Source organism: Coffea eugenioides, chromosome 1, assembly GCF_003713205.1.
Source record: "Coffea eugenioides isolate CCC68of chromosome 1, Ceug_1.0, whole genome shotgun sequence".
Lineage (NCBI taxonomy): Eukaryota > Viridiplantae > Streptophyta > Magnoliopsida > Gentianales > Rubiaceae > Coffea > Coffea eugenioides.
This window is the reverse complement of record NC_040035.1, coordinates 1835521-1854052: the sequence shown is the minus strand read 5'-3', so window position 1 is coordinate 1854052 and position 18532 is coordinate 1835521. Positions and strand designations below refer to the sequence as shown.

The 18532-nt window shown below is 33.8% G+C and overlaps 4 protein-coding genes across 4 annotated transcripts; 3 read left to right on the top strand and 1 right to left on the bottom strand.

Annotated features, from left to right (window-relative positions):
* Window positions 1-750: 750 nt before the first annotated feature.
* On the bottom strand, window positions 751-1230 carry LOC113751924 (SKP1-like protein 4). The gene has a single exon (XM_027296071.1). The coding sequence runs from the start codon at window positions 1216-1218 to the stop codon at window positions 781-783; it is 438 nt and encodes a 145-aa protein (XP_027151872.1). The 5' UTR covers window positions 1219-1230; the 3' UTR covers window positions 751-780.
* A 5739-nt stretch (window positions 1231-6969) lies between these two features.
* Window positions 6970-7428, top strand: LOC113748629 (SKP1-like protein 1A). Its single transcript, XM_027292123.1, has one exon. The coding sequence runs from the start codon at window positions 6970-6972 to the stop codon at window positions 7426-7428; it is 459 nt and encodes a 152-aa protein (XP_027147924.1).
* A 6299-nt stretch (window positions 7429-13727) lies between these two features.
* On the top strand, window positions 13728-14198 carry LOC113760174. The gene has a single exon (XM_027302743.1). The coding sequence runs from the start codon at window positions 13728-13730 to the stop codon at window positions 14196-14198; it is 471 nt and encodes a 156-aa protein (XP_027158544.1).
* Window positions 14199-16807: 2609 nt separating this feature from the next.
* LOC113783782 (SKP1-like protein 1B) lies at window positions 16808-17287 on the top strand. The gene has a single exon (XM_027329995.1). The coding sequence runs from the start codon at window positions 16808-16810 to the stop codon at window positions 17285-17287; it is 480 nt and encodes a 159-aa protein (XP_027185796.1).
* Window positions 17288-18532: the final 1245 nt, after the last annotated feature.

Here is an 18532-nt window from a genome sequence, read left to right as displayed (position 1 = left end):
TTAGGTCTTTATTGGCTATATTCGATGGAATTTCTACTTATATGAGTAGAAACTTTTTCCGATAAACCTTTAAATGACCATCTTGTACCGTGTAAAGAGTATATAAACCCAAAATTAGCTATTGGACTCCCAAATGCACAACCACCACCCCTCTTAGAGGAGTTAACCACCAAGTGAAGCATAAGGCCTGACCAAAGGTAAAGCATAAGGTGCACAACTGGCTGGAGGCGCAGAGGTTTGAATCCCTAAGGTGGGATCCTCTCCCTATAGCCCCCCATTTGGCTCAGTAAAAGTATACAAAATAAATATTCTCAATCATAAATATTAAACAGAGTATCAGTAAATAAAGGAGCAGTGGCGAAAGGCGTTAAATAGGACAGCACTGGTGGAAGGCGGTGGCACAGGTTGGTAGCCGTTTTGTGTGGCGAAAATTACTGGTGGTAGACGGCAGATGGTGGGGGCGTTTTAGGTGTTTTGTATAGACACTTGACATTATTGGTCAGTATGAGATTTATGCACTTCTTGAAAATTTTTCCCCCCTCTTTGCAAGTAAAACACAGCGGCGGCGTGTTATTAGATTAAACGACAAGTAAAGATCCCAAACAAGCAGTTGGCGACAACAAGTGTTACTAATATCATATATATGAACTGCATAAAATAAATAAGCAGATCGAAACGAAATATTCATAATATTTTGGAAACAATTTAAAAAGAACAGAAAACCAAGCCTACTGCTATGACAAACTTGTGTAAAAATAGCAATAGAAAACAAGAAATTGATCACTCGAAGGCCCAGGCATGGTCGTTGCGAAGCTTAGCTTCTTCCTCAGGAGTGAAGTCATTCATGATGTTGAAGATAGCGCGAACCTCTTCGACGGTGAGGTCCTTAATCTGGTCCGCAACAGTTTGACAGGTGAGGTCTAGCAAGCCCTTGATGTCGAGATAATTAGCGGCCAGGATGATTTCGAAAAGGGAGGCCTGGTCGACTTTCACAAACTCGGCATCGAACGATTTGAGCCCTTCTTCGTCGTCCTTTGCCTCAGCGTGTTTCTTGATGTACTCGAGTACCCTGGCCAAGGTAACGCCGTTAACATTGGGGAGTGGGATGCTGGTATCGGCGCAGTTGTCCTCGATCATGTGCTTGATCGTTTGCGACTGCACAGCCACTGATTCCTCCACCTCGAAGGTTGCGCCATCAGAACTATTCAATACGATCATCTTTGATGATGATGATGATGGTGATGATGAAGACATGGTTGCCGTACCTGATGATTTTGCTGCTGCTAAAAGATGTAAGAAAAACGAAGAAACCCTTAACCCTAGAGAAAAACGATGAGGAAAATATAGATAGCGGCAGATGGGTTGATGCATATATATAGCTGAGTGGGAGGCGAATCCTTTTCTAGATGGAATTAGGAGAATTCGGTGTTACTAATTGACACGTAATTATTTGGCAACAAAGGTAATGTAGAATTTTGTTTGGAACCTAAAAAAAAGTCTTGTCCGGAGGGATATATATTTACTTTTGGATTCTTTCCTAATCTTAATTAGAAAAGGAAAAGGTAATCCTGCCTAGGTTCCCGAAAAGGAAAAAAAAAAAAAAAAGAAAGACAAAAAAAAAAAATTCTTGTTGGAATTGGAATATATTTACTTGTGATTTCTTTGTTGGAAACCTAACAAATATAGTAGACGTGTCAATGAGTCTGGTTTTAGCTAAATCCAACCCAAACCCGATACATTTGGGTAGGATTTGGGTTTAACTAATCAAACCTAGACCTTGCTTAGATCGATGATTCTTTAAAAGAGAGCAACAAGTCTGGGTAAGGTCTAACTTTATATTATCTATACTCAAATCTAAATCTATGCCAAATCGTATCAAGACCCATGTATGACTAAATATATATCAGTAAATTTATAAAATAATCCTAGTTGCCATGGTGCAAACTTTTTCAGAAAAATGAGAAAAAATAAAGGCAAATAAATAAAAGATTGGATGTGGATGCAAATAAGGTTTTGAAAATAAATAGTAGTAGTTGGCAATAGTTTTTTCTTTGAGTTCGTAATATTTTATTCAACATTTTGAATGTTAATTTTATTATTTGAAAATAAAAATTGGATGGTAGTTTTTTTATTTTTGAATTTTATATATTTTTAGAATATTTTTACTTTAATTCTTTACTGTATGTTCAGAAAAATGCCCATGGATATCTTTTGGATATCCAAGCCCATGAGCATTCGGTTTACTTTTTTCAACCCATAAAGATTTGGGTTTAGATCTAACTAAATTTAATAGATTTGTATCTAACTTAAGGAATCCAACTTAGATCCTATCCCATTGACATGCCTAAAATCTAGCAATGGTAGGCCCTCGTGAATTTTTCTAGTTTATGTTAATGTAAGTCTACCACTTCATTATTGGTTGTTTACTAAATTCTCGGCAATTGATGTAACTTTATATTTTTGGATGAAATTATGTACTCACTTAACACAAAATAAAAAAAAAAAAAGACAATGCGACACTTAAAAAAAAATTTCTTTTTTGGCCATTATTTTCTTGGATTTTATCTTAGCTGAAGATTGTACATCAAATATAGTTGTTTATCTCTTTTCCTTTTTTTTTTTAAAAAAAATATCCAGGTAGAATGAGCAATATTGTTTGTATGACATTAAATTTTTTTCCTTTCTTTTGGTATTTCTTCATTAGTACGTAGATGACTGGAATTGCATTTATGCAATTATTGATTTTTCAAATACAAATTCATGTGAAACTTGGCATTAAATAATTTCCATTTGCCCTCGTGAAATAATTGTTCAATTGAAATTTAATGAGTGAAAATACAAATTGGCAACAAAATAAATAGAGACAGTCAATGCAATTTAACTCTATTGATCTCATATAATGTATGGGAAAAGGGTTAGGTTAGGTGATAAGGTAGAAAGAATTGTAAATACAATGTCCTAAGTCATCAAGACTTCCCACTTAAGAAAAAAATCTTATACTATATATGCTATACGATTATGAATTCATAGTTAATGAAGTAAAGAACTAGTCAAAACTCAAAAGCAATATGTAACCAGAAAATAGGCCCAATTGGACCGTGCGGTATCAACACTAAAGAAAAATAATGGGCCTCTAGTGACAACATAGGATCAAAGGCCCATTCAATTGTACCGTGCCGTATGAACATTAAAGAAAACATAATGCGCTGACTATTGTTGAGCATTTGTATTAATTAAATATTGAGAGACTGCGATTGATAAACAGATAGTAAAATACGATGACAATTTTGAATTCCTAATTTGCAGCTTATTTCATTGAGTATAGTATGAGTTAAGAATTATAGATTGAACATATATGAATGATATTTGGGAATATAACAAATGTCTCTTATCAATGTAAGACAAAATACAGTAAAACCTCTTTAAATTAACAACCTCGGACCATACAAATTTTATTAATTTAAAGAGGTATTAATTAATCGATAAATTAATAATTTAGTAATTTATTGAGTTTATTTATAATTCAAAGATATACTCATTTAATCAACTAAAATTTTTTTAATTTTATAAAAATATGAATTATTTTATTAATGAAGGAGGCTAAGAGTCTAAGGAATATGAACTCTATTAATATCTTCAATGTATGTACATAACCGATATCCTTTTGCAAAATTCGTTTTGTGGAACAAATGGCTTCAGAGAACTTAAATGTTCCTTTAGATGAAGAAGATATTGATGAACTTAAAACACTAATCAGTGATTTGGGCCAGTGTAATATAATGGATGTAAATTACCTATAGGATTATCTAGGTGAAACTGATACAAGTTCAAAGGTCTCAAGAAATTGTTGTTAGCATCATTGAAAATCTTGCTAATGATGAAGTTGATGATGATACAGTAGCTTTGAAGCCTGCTATGCGGATGAAAAAACTCAAAACATCAACAACTCTTTATCATTTCTTATTATAACATGAGAATTTAAGTCTAGAATTTTTACATGCAATAAGAAAAATTAAGGATGAGATTCAAGTAGATTTAGATTTTAAGCAAAAAAAAAAATAATAGACTTGTATTTTAGGAACTATGATATGTAATTTCAGTGAATTATTAATTTATAATATGAATGGGACCAAAGATTATGTAAGGTTTTCAAAAAACTTATTATTTTATTTTTTTTATTAAAATTATTAATTTAGCATGTTAGTCCAAGCCTGGACCAAGATTTCTTATTTAATATAGGTTATTAATTTATCAAATATTGATTTATAGAGGTTTTACTGTACCAGAAATTAAGTTAAATAAGTATTATATTTCAAATTTAGAATTAATATAAAACCAGAAAATGATGGACATTACCTTCTAGTGGAAATTGTGGATGTTTAACTTTTCAACACTGATAAAAAATTCAGAAAGAAAGTTCAAGATGCCAAAAAAAAATTTCTAATCACATGAAAGGTGAAACTAGGGGGAAAAATAGGGAGATGAATAAAATCATGAAATCATGTAACTGATTGCATAATATTTAGAAAATTTACAAGCATGTATGAACATAATAGGTCTCTACTTTTTCTACAATTAATTTTACTTTCTTAGTTGATAAAACCTCACTAGTTTAGTTGGGGGGGGGGGGGTTCGGTTAGATGGCACGAGGAGAGAAAATATAAGTAAGAGGTAATGGGTTCGAAACCTTCCATTTAAACTAAAAAAAGGACCCAGTTTAGTGTTGTATATCTAAATCAAATAAAAAAGGGGTAATTTTAGAAACCTCCTCCTTTAGGTTTCAAACAATTTCACTTGGTTGTCTTGATGTTTACATAATTACGGGAATCTCCTTTGATGTGATAAAAAGACAACATTGCCCTCCATTAATTATCAACTCATTGAAAACTCTATCAAAAATTAAAACTCTCTCATCTATTATCAATCAATAATCTATACTATAATTTTTTCCATTTAACTCTCTAATCTCTTCATCCTATATCTGTTTTTCTTCCAAACTCATTTATTTATTCTTATATGCCAAATGTATGCTGTCGTCACTAACAAAACTACCATACATACCAACCACCAATACATTACTATCTTGGTGTCTATTCCGAATTCTCTCTTTTTCATTGTTATTAAATAGTTTCTTTGCCCAATTTTTGTTGCCAATTTTTGATAGGCATTAGCAAAATGAAATTGTCAAATAACAAGTTTAGTGATGATTTCATTATCAAACTAGATAGAGACGAAGACAATGACAACGATAAAAAAAATAAAAAAATTAAGGATAAGAAGTGGAACAGGGACTAAATAAAGATCATATGTTGTTTGTTATGAAAAGAAAGTGTTCCTTATATATTTATAACTGCACTCTATTTCTATTTTTGATTTATAATTATTAATGATATATAGAGAGAATTTGATTGATTTTGAACTCTATGTTGATTGAGTATGTTGGAAATTGATATTAGTAGTGATGGTTTAAACTATTTTGTATTAAAAGGTGGTAATTATGGAATTGAAATTTAGAGATATTAATGAGTATTGCTGTGTGTTAAGCAAAATCTGAGTTTAATATGAGATTATATGTAAGCTTTTGGATATCTGATACAGTATTTATAACAAAGAGAGATATTAAAACAAATGTAAGTATTTATTTAATAGTGATTTGGATGGTGATGGGTAGGCAGTGGTGATGGCAAGTAAGGATGAATAAAATAGAGATAATGAGCCATTTTTTCGTTTTTTTTTTTGTTGTGAATTATAATTCAAGGGCATTACAGGATTTTTGAGAAAAAGTCTAGTCTTTTGGGTCTAGAATATTACTTAAACAATGAAAATATGAGAGGTAGGTATAATTTTTAGAAATTGAGGGGAACTGCTAGCAATTATCAGAAACCTCGAGGGAGGTATGTAAAATTATCCAGTAAAAAAAAGTAGCAAACCGCATACAATCATCATCAACTAATTGAAATGTGGGCAAGAAGTTACTACAAAATGGACACTTATGGTTCTTGATTCGAAAATTTCAGCAAGTCTGGATCGCGATGCTTTCACATATATTTTATATTTCATAGACCCACAATCAAAGATCTATGATTAATTTCAGAAACATAAGTCTAGTATATGAAATTGATAGATTTCCTAAATTGTTTCTTTCTGCCCCCCCCCCTCTCTATAGACATAAAACAGCAACTACTGTTAGATTAAATGACAAATGAAAGTTCAACTATTACCACCTGTTACTGTTATCAAAAGAACTCCTTAATAAGTAGATGATAAAAGGAACATTCAGTTTTAGAGCCAGAAACTTGAATTTGTGTGTCCAATGGAATTTTAGTTCATTTAATGAATGTTATGTACCATGCAACGATTTACTTTCTCATTTTCATGAAATTTGGTTAGATGGAAGGTTACCATGTAATTTGAAAAAAAAAAATTTCCTAAAAATTTTGGGGGTATTTTTGAAAAATTTTACTGTAGCGGAGTTTTTAGATTATATTTTGGGATATTTTCAAAAAAAAATTTGAAATATTTAAGTGTAGAAGAGTTTCTAGAATATATTTTGAGATATTTTTTAAAATTTTAAAAAAATTTAAACTAATTTTTAGATTACCTTTTAGAATACTTTTTAAAAATTTTTATATTTGAAAAATTAGTTTTTGAAAAATACTCCCATCCAAACAGAGTTCTCCAAGAAGCAAACAACTCTGATTCTATTCCATAGTAATTAGTTTTCCACTATATACACTCAAATCCTAATCCCATCAGGAAAAGATGTTATACGCTATTTTCGGTGTCCAAACCTTTCTCCAGAGAGAATTGGAACTTAGGAATCTGAGTCTATTTAATAGAAGGAAGGGCTTCTCTTACCTTTTCCAGAAATCATTACTGTTTCCTTTCTCAATCTCTTTTTTTCTGTCTCAAGGCTTTATTTATTTATTTTTATTGAGTAGCAGAAAATCATCAAGTCCAGCAGCGATCATGTCTTCATCATCGCCAAAGATGATCGCGTTGCAGAGTTCAGACGGAGAAACCTTCGAGGTGGAGGAAGCCGTGGCCATGGAATCGCGGACGATCAAGCACATGATCGAGGACGATTGCGCGAACAGCAGCATCCCTATCCCAAACGTTACCAGCAATACCTTAACTAAGGTTATCGAGTACTGCAAGAAACATGTCGAGGCAAAGAACGACGAAGAAGGGCTCAAATCTTTTGATGCTGAATTCATGAAGATCGACAAAGATACCCTCTACGATCTTCTCATGGCCTCTAATTATCTCGACATCAAGTCTCTGCTTGATCTCGGTTGTCAAACTGTGGCAGACAAGATCAAGGGTAAGAATCCTGAAGAGATCCGTAAGGAGTTCGGGATCAAGAATGATTTCACCCCTGAGGAAGAAGAGGAGATTCGCAAGGAGAGTCCCTGGGTTTTTGACTGAATGACTCCGGGCTTAATTTTAAATATCAAAATATTTCATGCATATTTTGTTTTTAGTAGTACCCATCAGCTTGCTAAGTATTATGTAGAGTATTTAGTGTGGTAGTTTATAAATTGGCCTATTGATTTCAATATTGTTGCTTCTGACATTTTTGTTGATGTGTAACTATAGATTGATTGAACCTTCACTTTTTTCACTTAATCCTATTATCTTTGCTTGTAACATTGGTTTAATTTTTTTTTTTTTTTTGCTCAAAAAGAGCAAAAAAGTTGGTTTCTTTAAGAATTAGTGATTATTCATTTTTCCATACCATCCTAGCTCGAATCAGTTGAATCGTTCAAAGAGAAACTTGAAAGATTGCAGAACTTAAAGAGTTTCCAGTTGTAATCAAATAAAGGGTCACGAAACGAATCTGCTGGTTTGCATGTTGAGAATTTACTCAATTCCTCTTGCAATCCACAAAGCAATTTATGATTCAAAAAAGACAAAAAAAAAAAAATTGACATTAGACTAATGTTCAACCAAGTCAAGGAAAACTATCCAATCACCTCCTAGTGCAAGTTTCGGAATAGCCCAGATCAATTAACTTGTCCTGATAGAGACATGCTTCGAAGGAAAATTCACATGGCAGTCTACCACTTCAACACTTTCTTTTAGCTCCCATATATAGCATTTCAGCATGGTCCACAAATTCCAAAATGACATATTACAGGTCTTATCTACACTTAGCCTAGATGTACATAATGTGTGCGTCTTGGTCTTAGTTTCATGTCTAAACCGTATTCACACCCAAACCTATAACAATTCATGACCTAGACTCTTATGAGGCACTCATACTTTATGCTAGGCATGTATGTGCATCCGACTTATGTGATTCTGGAAAAACATCTATATGAGTTAATGTATTTTTTGCTCTTAAAATGAAAAGTAAAATAAAAATTACAGTAGATTTCATGTGGATTCTCCACAATACTTGAAAACATCAATTTTGTACATCCATTTGGGAATTCTCAATTTCGTCCTTTGCAGTGCTCTAAAAGTCTAAATTAGGTTCTCTAACGTAGCCAAAATTCTGAATTCGGGCCTTGAAGTTAAGAAAAAAAAAAGAATCTGAATTTGTTCCCCAAACAAAGAATGATTGAACTTATTTGAAAATCCTCATTGTCCGTGTCTTATAAGTTATAATAGAGGATAAGAGAGATGTATATTTTTTTTTAAGTGATGAAATATCCAAAAAGAAAATCAATAGCTGATAATTTTAATTAACAATTGATTGTTCCAATTTGATCTAGGATTTGATTCAAACGTTCTCTTTCCTTCCAAGAAACCAATAAATCCAAATCCAAATCCCATCCGGAAAAGATACTAAATTGCCCTATATATTTATCACTATACCTGGCAATTGGGCGGGTTTTGGGCGGGTTGATATTGGGTTTTTATTTAAATGGGTTATACCCAACTCGCCCAACTTTAAATTGGATTAATTTTGGGTTGGGTCATATTGAGTCATCTCAAACCCATAACCCAAATATGACCCAATAAATTAATTAATAGATTTTGATACATAAATTCTTTCAAATACATTTTTATGTACACAAAAAATTTTCGCACACATAAACACATTTTCACACACTAAAATAATTTTGGTGCAAGTTGGATATAGCATGAAAAAATGGTATATCAATATACAATTTTCTAAGTCTTGTTACTTGATTTAGCATTTGCCATACCAAACATATTTCTAATATCATAAAAGATCCAATCACACCTTAATTAAACAGAAATTTTGATGAGAGAGATATAATTCTCAACAAATTAGTTCAAATATCACTATCCAATTCATTTGAAAAATTTTGGGAAAATTAACACAACATTAAAACAGGTCCAATGACAACTCAATCATTCACCAATCACCAATAAAGCACATTCTAATGCCTTTGGTCCTACATTTTTCTAAAAATTTTAAGTGATAAAAATTTTAAAAAATGATAAAATAAAGGAGAAGATGTCCTACTTTATAATTATAGAGGAAAAGTTAATCTATGATCCACTTTATAACCATTCTCTATTTTTAGAATTTGGTATTGATATTTCATTCAATATAGCAATATTGATATAGGTACATATTAAATCATAACATATAATGGAATCCGTTGTTCTTTACCAGTATTGTTTTTTCGAAAAAACTAGAGTATTGTTATGTGACAAAGGGATTTTACATCAGGAACTGTTTTTAGTGAATCCATAGTTCTTGATTGATATCGATATGTGATAAGGGGATTATACCAGGAGCTATTTTGATATTATTTGCTGCCAAACAAGACAAGAAGTTTTGGGCTAGTTGAAGTTGCCGGAAGGAAACGAGAGTTGTATTACTTGAATTTAATTTCTTTTTTTTTAATTTAAGTTGGGTAATGGGTGCCCAATACAAATGCCCAAACCGTCCAAAATATATTTGGATTTTTATTACCCAACCCAAAATTGATCCAACACCCAAGTTACCCAACCCAACCTCTCAAATTAGTGGGTGGGTTGTTGGGTTTTGGGCATAATTGCCCTATATATTTATCATTCAAGAAAGCCAACCAGCCTAAAAATTTTCCTAGGGTTCAGTTTTTCTGAAATCGTTTAGTGAAATTCATTCATCTTTCAGTTTAATTGCCTTAGGAATTTGGTTAATCCATGTCTCCACCAATCTTGAATCCCGTCGGTGAAGACAAAATCTACGTGAAAGCGTCGCAATCGGGCCCGGCTGAATACGATGAATCAGAGGACTTTGCCTTCTTCTTGATCAAACGCCAGGTTTCTGTAAAGTTCGTCTCAGATGATAAAAATAGCCCAGCAAAGAGCTTTGAACTTCCATGCATGGAGGATGAGTCGTTCTTGATGGGCTATGAAGTGAATTGGAAATCAAGGGTTTCTCTGGAGCTCGTAGGAGACATGCTCTACGAAGGCAACTTTATCCCGTTCAACATTGATCAATCGATGTGGAGAGAAAGACATCTGAACCGAACGATCCATGACGAGGCGAAAAGCTGCTGCAGTTTGTTTAACAAAAGAAGTCTTCTTGAAAAAATTCGGGATTTTCTCCTCTCGATGAAGTTCCAAGAGCATAATGAAGGCAAGAATATCTTGCCTGTGAAGCTGGAGATTGTGAAGGTGGTAACGGTAAGGGATGAAGAATTGAAGAACTGGAATTTGTATTACCATGATCAGGAAAGACGTAATCCTGATTTCGCGAGAGATTTGCAGGAAGCAGTTAGAGTTTTAATAGGAAAGAACAGGGGAAGATTTGATTTGCTGTGAAATTAACAAGTCTTGAATCCATTCAAGAACTAGAGACTATTTTTTCAGGGCTAAGCCATAGTTCTCCTTCTGCATAAATAGAGGTGGCAAAATGGGCGGGATGGACGGGATTTGCTTGGGTTTGAGATGGAACCGAGTCATATGGGTTTGGGCCCAACATTACCCATATGTCTTTTGGGACTAACTTGGGCGGGATCACTTTGGGATGGGTTTAGATTGATCCCGCCCAATACCCAAATCTATTTTCTACATATTTTTTTCCTTTAATTCATTTTTAATTTTTTATATAACTTTAATATGTTTTATTTATTAAATTTCTTTTAGTTTTATTAAATAAACATGCAACTACTTTATACTCAGGATTCCCACCAAAAATTGGATTAACAAATAAAGGAAAAGATAGATATACAGCCATATTCCAACATATATCAAGATGGCCAAGGCACTTAGGGTGTTGAATATTTATGCTCATCATTTTTCAAGGATGACAGGTCTAAACTGACTAAAATGCTAGAAATTCTTGTGGATAATGACTAGGAAGACTGCTAGATTATATTCGCTGGTATGACTATAAAAATTGTTAAAGATAATTTTTGAATCTAAAACTCCGTTTGGATTGGCTATTTTTTCAAAAAATAAATTTTTCAAGTACAATGTTATAGTAATATACAATAACTCAAAAAACATCCCATCCATATTAGTATATCAAATATTTCAAAAAAATTTTATAGTAAAAATTTTTCATATACACTGCTACAATACAATATTTCAAAAACACCCCAAAAAATAATTAATCCAAACGGAGCCCTTGCTATTTGAGCTCAATGGGTACCCAAGTATTTCCCAAAATTTCCCATCAATTAATGGGTACAATTGGGATTTGTCCCATTTTAAACCCAATATCAAATTCCAATACCCATCCCGCCCAAAGTCCCCATGGGCATGGGTAACCCATTGGGACTTGGGACAAATTGCCACCTCTATGCATAAACTAGTTTGATTTCTTGTTCTTTGATGTACATGCATCTTAATTATTCGATTGGGCTTTGAAATTCTGATTATTTGAGATTCTGATTTGTGAAATTATATATGTAAATTTTGTTTGCTTCTTTCAAGCTCTGTGTTTCTGCATTGCTTTTGTGTAACTATTATAAGTCCATTTTTCCGGACATCTGACTTTGTTCATAATTTATCAATTCGGTTTCAATAATTAACTGTTTTCATTAGAACTTTTCTAACACTTTTTAGGTTTTTATACATATTCTAATCATAATAACAGATTGCTTCAATGGAAATTGTTCTTCAGTAAAAGCTTAGGAGAGATTAGTCAGAAAATATAATTGGCTCAAAGAAAATTTTCAGGAAATATCATCTCTGCAACTGAAGTTATTTGTTTTTTTGCAGATGACACGCTCATTTTTTGTAGAGCTAATAAGGAAGAGGCTGGAGAGGTAATGCAGATACTTAAACAATATGGGGAAGCTTCTGGACAGATTGTGAATATGGAGAAGTCTTCAGTCTTTTTTGGTAAGAATACAGATGAGGATAGGAAGCAAGAGATACTGGGTATACTAGGAGGGATGAAACTAGTAAAACAAAGCAGATATTTGGGTCTCCCGATGGTCATAGGAAGATCTAAGAGACAGGTGTTTAGTTATATTAGGGAAAAAGTTGTGAGCAGATTGGGAGGATGGAAGGAAAAGGTTCTAAGTCAGGCGGGGAAAGAAATCATGTTGAAGTCTGTTATTTTGGCACTTCCTACCTATGCAATGAGCTGCTGCAAATTGCCCAAAACTTTATGTAAGGATATATGTAGACAGATGGCAAAGTTCTGGTGGGGGGATAGTGAGGAGGCAATGAAAATTCACTGGATTGGCTGGGATAAGTTGTCTGAAGTGAAAGGGAAAGGGGGCTTGGGGTTTAGGGATCTCCAGTGCTTTAATAAGGCTATGCTAGCTAAGCAGCTTTGGAGAGTGTTGATGAATCCAAGTCTTCTAGTTAGCAGGGTTATCAAGGGTAGATATTTTAAAGGAACCTCTATTTGGCAGACAAAGGAGAGAGGTGGTGATTCCTGGATGTGGAAAAGTATCCTTAGTTCTAGGGACCTATTAGAAGAAGGAGTAAGGAAGAGAGTTGGTGATGGAAGTACGATTAACATCTGGAAGGACAAATGGATTATGAATAGTGGTAATGGAATGGTACAATCCAGGAAACCAGAAGGATGCCAGACTTCAAAGGTGCAGGAATTGATCAGCAATGGCAGATGGAGAAAGGATTTGATGCAGACATTGTTTAGTGAGGATGATTGTGCTAGGATAGGGAGCATCCCACTGAGTACGTGTGGAAGCAAGGATAGACTGGTTTGGCCAAGGTCTATCTCTGGACAATACACAGTTAAAACTGGCTATGTAATGGCGAAGGAGTTGAATAACAGGAAGGAGCAGACAAAGTATAGGGAAGGGAATCACAGTAGAAATGAAGGAAATTCTGAAGCCTGGAAATTCTTATGGAGTTTAAACACCAAACATAAACTTAAACATTTTATATGGAAATGTTTAAGGGGAATACTGCCAGTCAATGAGGTGCTGAAGAGAAGAACTGGAAAAGGAGATGGCAGATGTGTTTGCTGTGGAGAGAATACAGAAACTCTGGAACATATGTTGTTTTTTTGCAGACATGCAGAATTGATTTGGAAAGCAGCACCTGACAGCTGGGATGGACTGTTGGACTTCAGACACAATTTTTGGCTTTGGTGGAATAGCCTTATGGAAGCCAAAGAGAGAGTTGAGGGGAGGGATCACATAGTTCTTACTATAAATATTCTTTGGCAGGTGTGGAAGTCCAGGAGTCCTGGAGAGACTGTGAATAAGGCAATGCTGGAATGGTTAGAGTATAAGAACGTAGGGAGTGGGGATGATTCTAACAGAAAAGTAGGGGGGGACAAAGCTATGAAAGGTGGTAGGTGGTCATTACCACCTTAAGGCTATATAATCATGAATACTGATGCCAGTCTGAACATACAAAAGCAGAGAGTGGAGAGGGGGATTGTGGCCAGAAAGGATGATGGTGGTTTGATTGGGGCATGGGCAGATAGTGAGGACAAACTGGGAGAACCGGCTGTGGAGGAAGCTCAGGATATCAGGCAGGCTTTGAACATTGCAAAGCAAAAGGGTTGGAGAAAGGTCCTGATACAATCTGACTGCAAAGGTATAATTGACAAAATTAATGCGAGAAAGGCAGAGGATCCACATATTGGAGTCATTCTTTTTGATATCTTGAAGCTCAGACAAGTTTTCACAGAATGTTCCTTCTCTTTTATCAAAAGAGAAGGTAACTTTGTAGCTCACCACTTGGCAAAATTTGCCATTAACCTGATGAACGACTTTGAGTGGCAGGAATTTTTTCCTGATTGGCTGACTAGTTTAGCTAGAAATGATGTAGGAGCAAGTGCTCCAGCTTTGTAATCTTTGTTTCATGATTAATGAATCTCTTATCGTTTGAAAAAAAAAAAAAAAAAAAACTGAAGTTATTTGTGCATTGAAATAAAAATTTGGACACCATGATATTGCACCTTTTGGTATTGACCTACAGTTAATCCTTTAACTATTGATATTCACCCGTCAATTAGTATTAGGAACTGGCACTTCGGAAGGAATTCACTCACTTAACAATAGTTATTGACCTTTTGTGTTTTTTTTTTCACATTTAAATGATATACAGTGAACATATTTTTGAAGTTCCTTGCTTTGCTTTTTTCAGAATTCAAAGAGTATAAAATCCATCAATTTTTACAACTCCTGTAGTTTTAATCTTTTTATATTCATTTTCTTTTCTTCGACTAATTAACAACTTTCTAATTAAAACTCCAATTCACAACTTTCTAATTGTATTGTCAATGTTTTTTGATCGCTTCCCGAAATTTAATCTAATGAACTTAAATTGTATTCGAGATTGTCAGGAACTTTATTAGTGTTATAGTTTTTTGTTCAAAACTTTCTAATTTTCTAAAGCTGTAAGGATGTTGGATTACTATTTCATCCTATCATTACTTGCCTGTGCAACTAGTTTTAGCCCATGTGTTGATCCTCCAAGTTTAGATAAAGAATAAGCATTACTTAAGTAAGAAAGAAAAAAAAATTGGTCTAACTGTACACCTACCTTTCTCTTTGAGTATTTAAAAACTTTTTAATATTGCATTGGGCTACCCTTATTCAAGTTAGTACAGTAACCTAAAGAAATCTTGGTCTGCTGATCAAAGTTGAGATCCAAGAATTAGAGGTGCTCGATTCTAATTTCCTGTCCCCTCCTCGCTTCTTAAATCTCACCGTTCCTACTTGAAAAAAAAAAAGTTAGTACAATACAAGTCCTTCTGATGGATAGTGACATGTGCAGTGACTGATAACTCCTGTTAGGAACGATTCAAGTAACACCAAAAGCTTCTTTCGAAAAGTTTGTTCATCTTAAAATTATTGATCGTGTCAATTCCCACAATTTTTTCTAATTAAGTACTTATGTGCCAAAATGGTTCAAATATCACGTTGTGGTTTCATTTCTTGTTATGTCCTATTAACTTTTGAATCAATTGGCTCAAAAAGAAAAGCTTTAGAATCAATTGACTCAAAACTTTAGTTTTATTTAGTGAAAAAATATTCTGACTATTTTACTAAATATTTCTATGTGAAAAATACTGATTCGATATTATTTATATGTGCTAATCATGTTGTTCAATATTGTACTCGAAATTTCAATGATCTGAATAAGAATGAATAGCCAATCCAATTCCTTCCCTTGTCGGTTTTTCAAGTGATTCATAATTGCAATTAAGTTGAGCCACAGTATAAAAAAGTTTATAATTCATTTAATTAGTTTCTCTTTCATAGCTAGCAACTTGTTAAATATTCATTGGTGACTAATCAGATGTAGAGCTTCATAAACCCAAGCTTGGAGTTAAACTTCGATTTAAATGCATTAATTTGTTTTACATGCTTTTTATCCTTTTTTGTTTTGTTAAAGGTAGATAATTGTACAGTCCTATAGTCATTTATGATTCAATGATTTTGAGTATTATTCACAATTTCAGCTTTTTTGGTGGTAAATATCTGTAATTGTTCCTAAAAGTCAACCTTGCTGGTAAAGATATTTGTTACGTTTCCTTGATGCTTTTGGTTTAGTTCTCAACCTCTTGCTTTTTTTTTTTTTTTTTTTGTTCTTCACCCATGTAAGGTTTAGAGTTTCCCTTAAATTAGAAAATAGGTCGAATATTAACATGTTAATTAAAAAAAGCTAAAAAATTCAAAATCAATCTAAATTTCCCTTAGTTGCTTTCTATAATTAAACTCTAGAATAATTTTATCTTCCTAAAGTAAAATCAATTGGTAAATCTTAGTAAACCAAAAACAAAAAACAAAAAAAAAAAATCATTGTGGGAGGACTCCTAAGAACCTCTACTTCCAAGTTCAGGGTTCGAAACTTATGTCTAGCAAGCGAGGGGATGAGAAAGGGTGTAGGAGTGCTCAAAAAAAAAAAAGAAGTAAATACCGAAAATGCACAATGCCCAAATTAATGCCACATATGTATTAATTATTACCTTAGTTGATAGTAGTAATTTTTTTTTCATAAATTGTTAATGCAAGTATTATTATCCAGTTAGCAAAACCAAAGTCCAATCCGTTCTAGAAAAGAATTTGCCATAAATTGTTAATTGCAAGTATTGAGAATCCAATTAACAAAACCATAGTCTAATCCCTTCTGGAAAAGAATTTACCATAGTCCATACTAGTCAATGTTTTTTATTTTTCATAAATTGCTACCCGGAAGTAATTAATATCCAATTAACAAAACCTGTCCTAAATACCTCCTGGAAAACAATTTGTCATAGTCCGTACTAGTTAATGTTATTTCCATAAGATGAGACCGAATCCCAATATTTTCTAGAAAAGAATTTTACCCTAATTCATCTCTATATATACCAGAGGAAAACAGCCATATTTCCACATCCTTTTCTTCTCTAGGTATGCAGCTTCTTCTTTTTCTCAACACCAAATTTTTTTTTCAATCATCGTCTCCGGTGACAATGTCTTCACCACCAGCAAAGATGATCGTGTTGAACAGTTCGGACGGCGAGACTTTCGAGGTGGAGGAATCGGTGATTTTGCAGTCACAAACCATCAAGCACATGATCGAAGACGACTGCGCCAACTCGGCAATCCCGCTCCCCAACGTCACCGGCACAATATTGTCTAAGGTACTCGAGTACTGCAAGCAACATGTGAAGCCGAACGACGGCGAAGAATCGTCCAAGGATGAGGTAGAAAGTCTGAAATCGTTCGATGCTGAGTTCGTGAAAGTTGATCAGAAGACGCTGTTCGACATCATCTTGGCCGCTAATTATCTCGACATCAAGGGCTTGCTTGTCCTCACTTGTCAAACTGTAGCGAATATGATGAAGGGAAAGACTCCGGAAGAAATTCGCAAGACATTCCACATCAAGAATGACTACACTCCCGAGGAAGAAGAAGAGGTTCGCAGGGAAAATTCCTGGGCTTTCGAGTGAATTTTTAGATAATAAATTAGCAGGCATATAATTTTGTTTTGAAACTGCTATTAGATAAGTTATGGTTTTTGTTTCTTAAGAGCTACTTATGATTAATGGATTAATGATTAATAGATATTTTTGTTTTGAGTCAGCTCGCCATATTGCTCCAGTTCGATTCACAACCTGCTGACACCCAAAACGCCAATTTACAAGCATTCTGATTTCTATGTATATGAAAGTTTGGAGCTGTTTTCTAAGTTATTCTCTTTTTCCTTGTTAAATTGGTGAGTTTGGTTTGCAAAATTTGAAGATGAAATCTTCACCGCAAGAATCTAAGAGGATTAGTAGTCCCTAATGGGTTTAAAAATTTAACTAAGATTTCACGATATCAAGATTAGGGGAACTTTCAAGTTATCTTTCTAAGCTCTTACAAAACAAAAGCCAGCTTCAAGCTCTAAACTGATCAGATTTGCAAAAGTTGGCAACACAGATTGGAAATAAGAGAGACTTCATACAAGATTAGAAGAAAATTAAACAACTTTAAGTAGAAAATCAACTAATCTACACCTATAAAGGAAAAGTGAAATAGAAGAAGCTGCAAAACCTAATGACAGCAAGTACAGACAACATAACTAATTGATAATAAGCACACATAGTTCCCTCAAAGTCATACGACATGCAGAGTATGTGCATTCAATCATTCGTTGAATTTTCCCCTTCAAAATTTAAGAACATGAATCACTGTCAAAATCTAAAATTTCAAGATTCGCAGCATTAACTGTAACTTCATGGTCCGCATAAACAGAATACTTCAAAGTCTTCAGATTGACCGCATCCACAATATTCACGTTCACTACAAAATACAGTCAACTTTTTTCACTGAAGGACTCGAAATTTCATGAAGTTGAACCTTAAAATTGTTAACGATATCATCTAGATCTGCCAAAAGTAACATCAGTTCTTCAAGCGAAGGACAACCCTGAATAAGCTTTTTCCACCAATCTTAATCTGTTTAAGAACTGTTTTCTAAAATTTGGTCAACAAACTGAATTGAGGAGCTGCAAATCCAGTTCTCCAAACTGCATGTGTCAAATCTACTAGACTCTTGCAGGTAGTTTCTTCTCGCGCCACAATGATACGCAAGTCTTGTACATGAGATGAATGTCCAATAGATATAAATGCATCAATTGCCATCAGAGCTCCCTCAGGTAGCCGTGACAATTGAAAGTGAAATTCTCTTATAGGAGCTCCATTCTTCTTACA

Coding starts and splice junctions, on each gene's coding strand:
- LOC113751924 (XM_027296071.1), bottom strand. CDS start 1,218: ATGATCGTATTGAATAGTTCTGATGGCGCAACCTTCGAGGTGGAGGAA.
- LOC113748629 (XM_027292123.1), top strand. CDS start 6,970: ATGTCTTCATCATCGCCAAAGATGATCGCGTTGCAGAGTTCAGACGGA.
- LOC113760174 (XM_027302743.1), top strand. CDS start 13,728: ATGAATACTGATGCCAGTCTGAACATACAAAAGCAGAGAGTGGAGAGG.
- LOC113783782 (XM_027329995.1), top strand. CDS start 16,808: ATGTCTTCACCACCAGCAAAGATGATCGTGTTGAACAGTTCGGACGGC.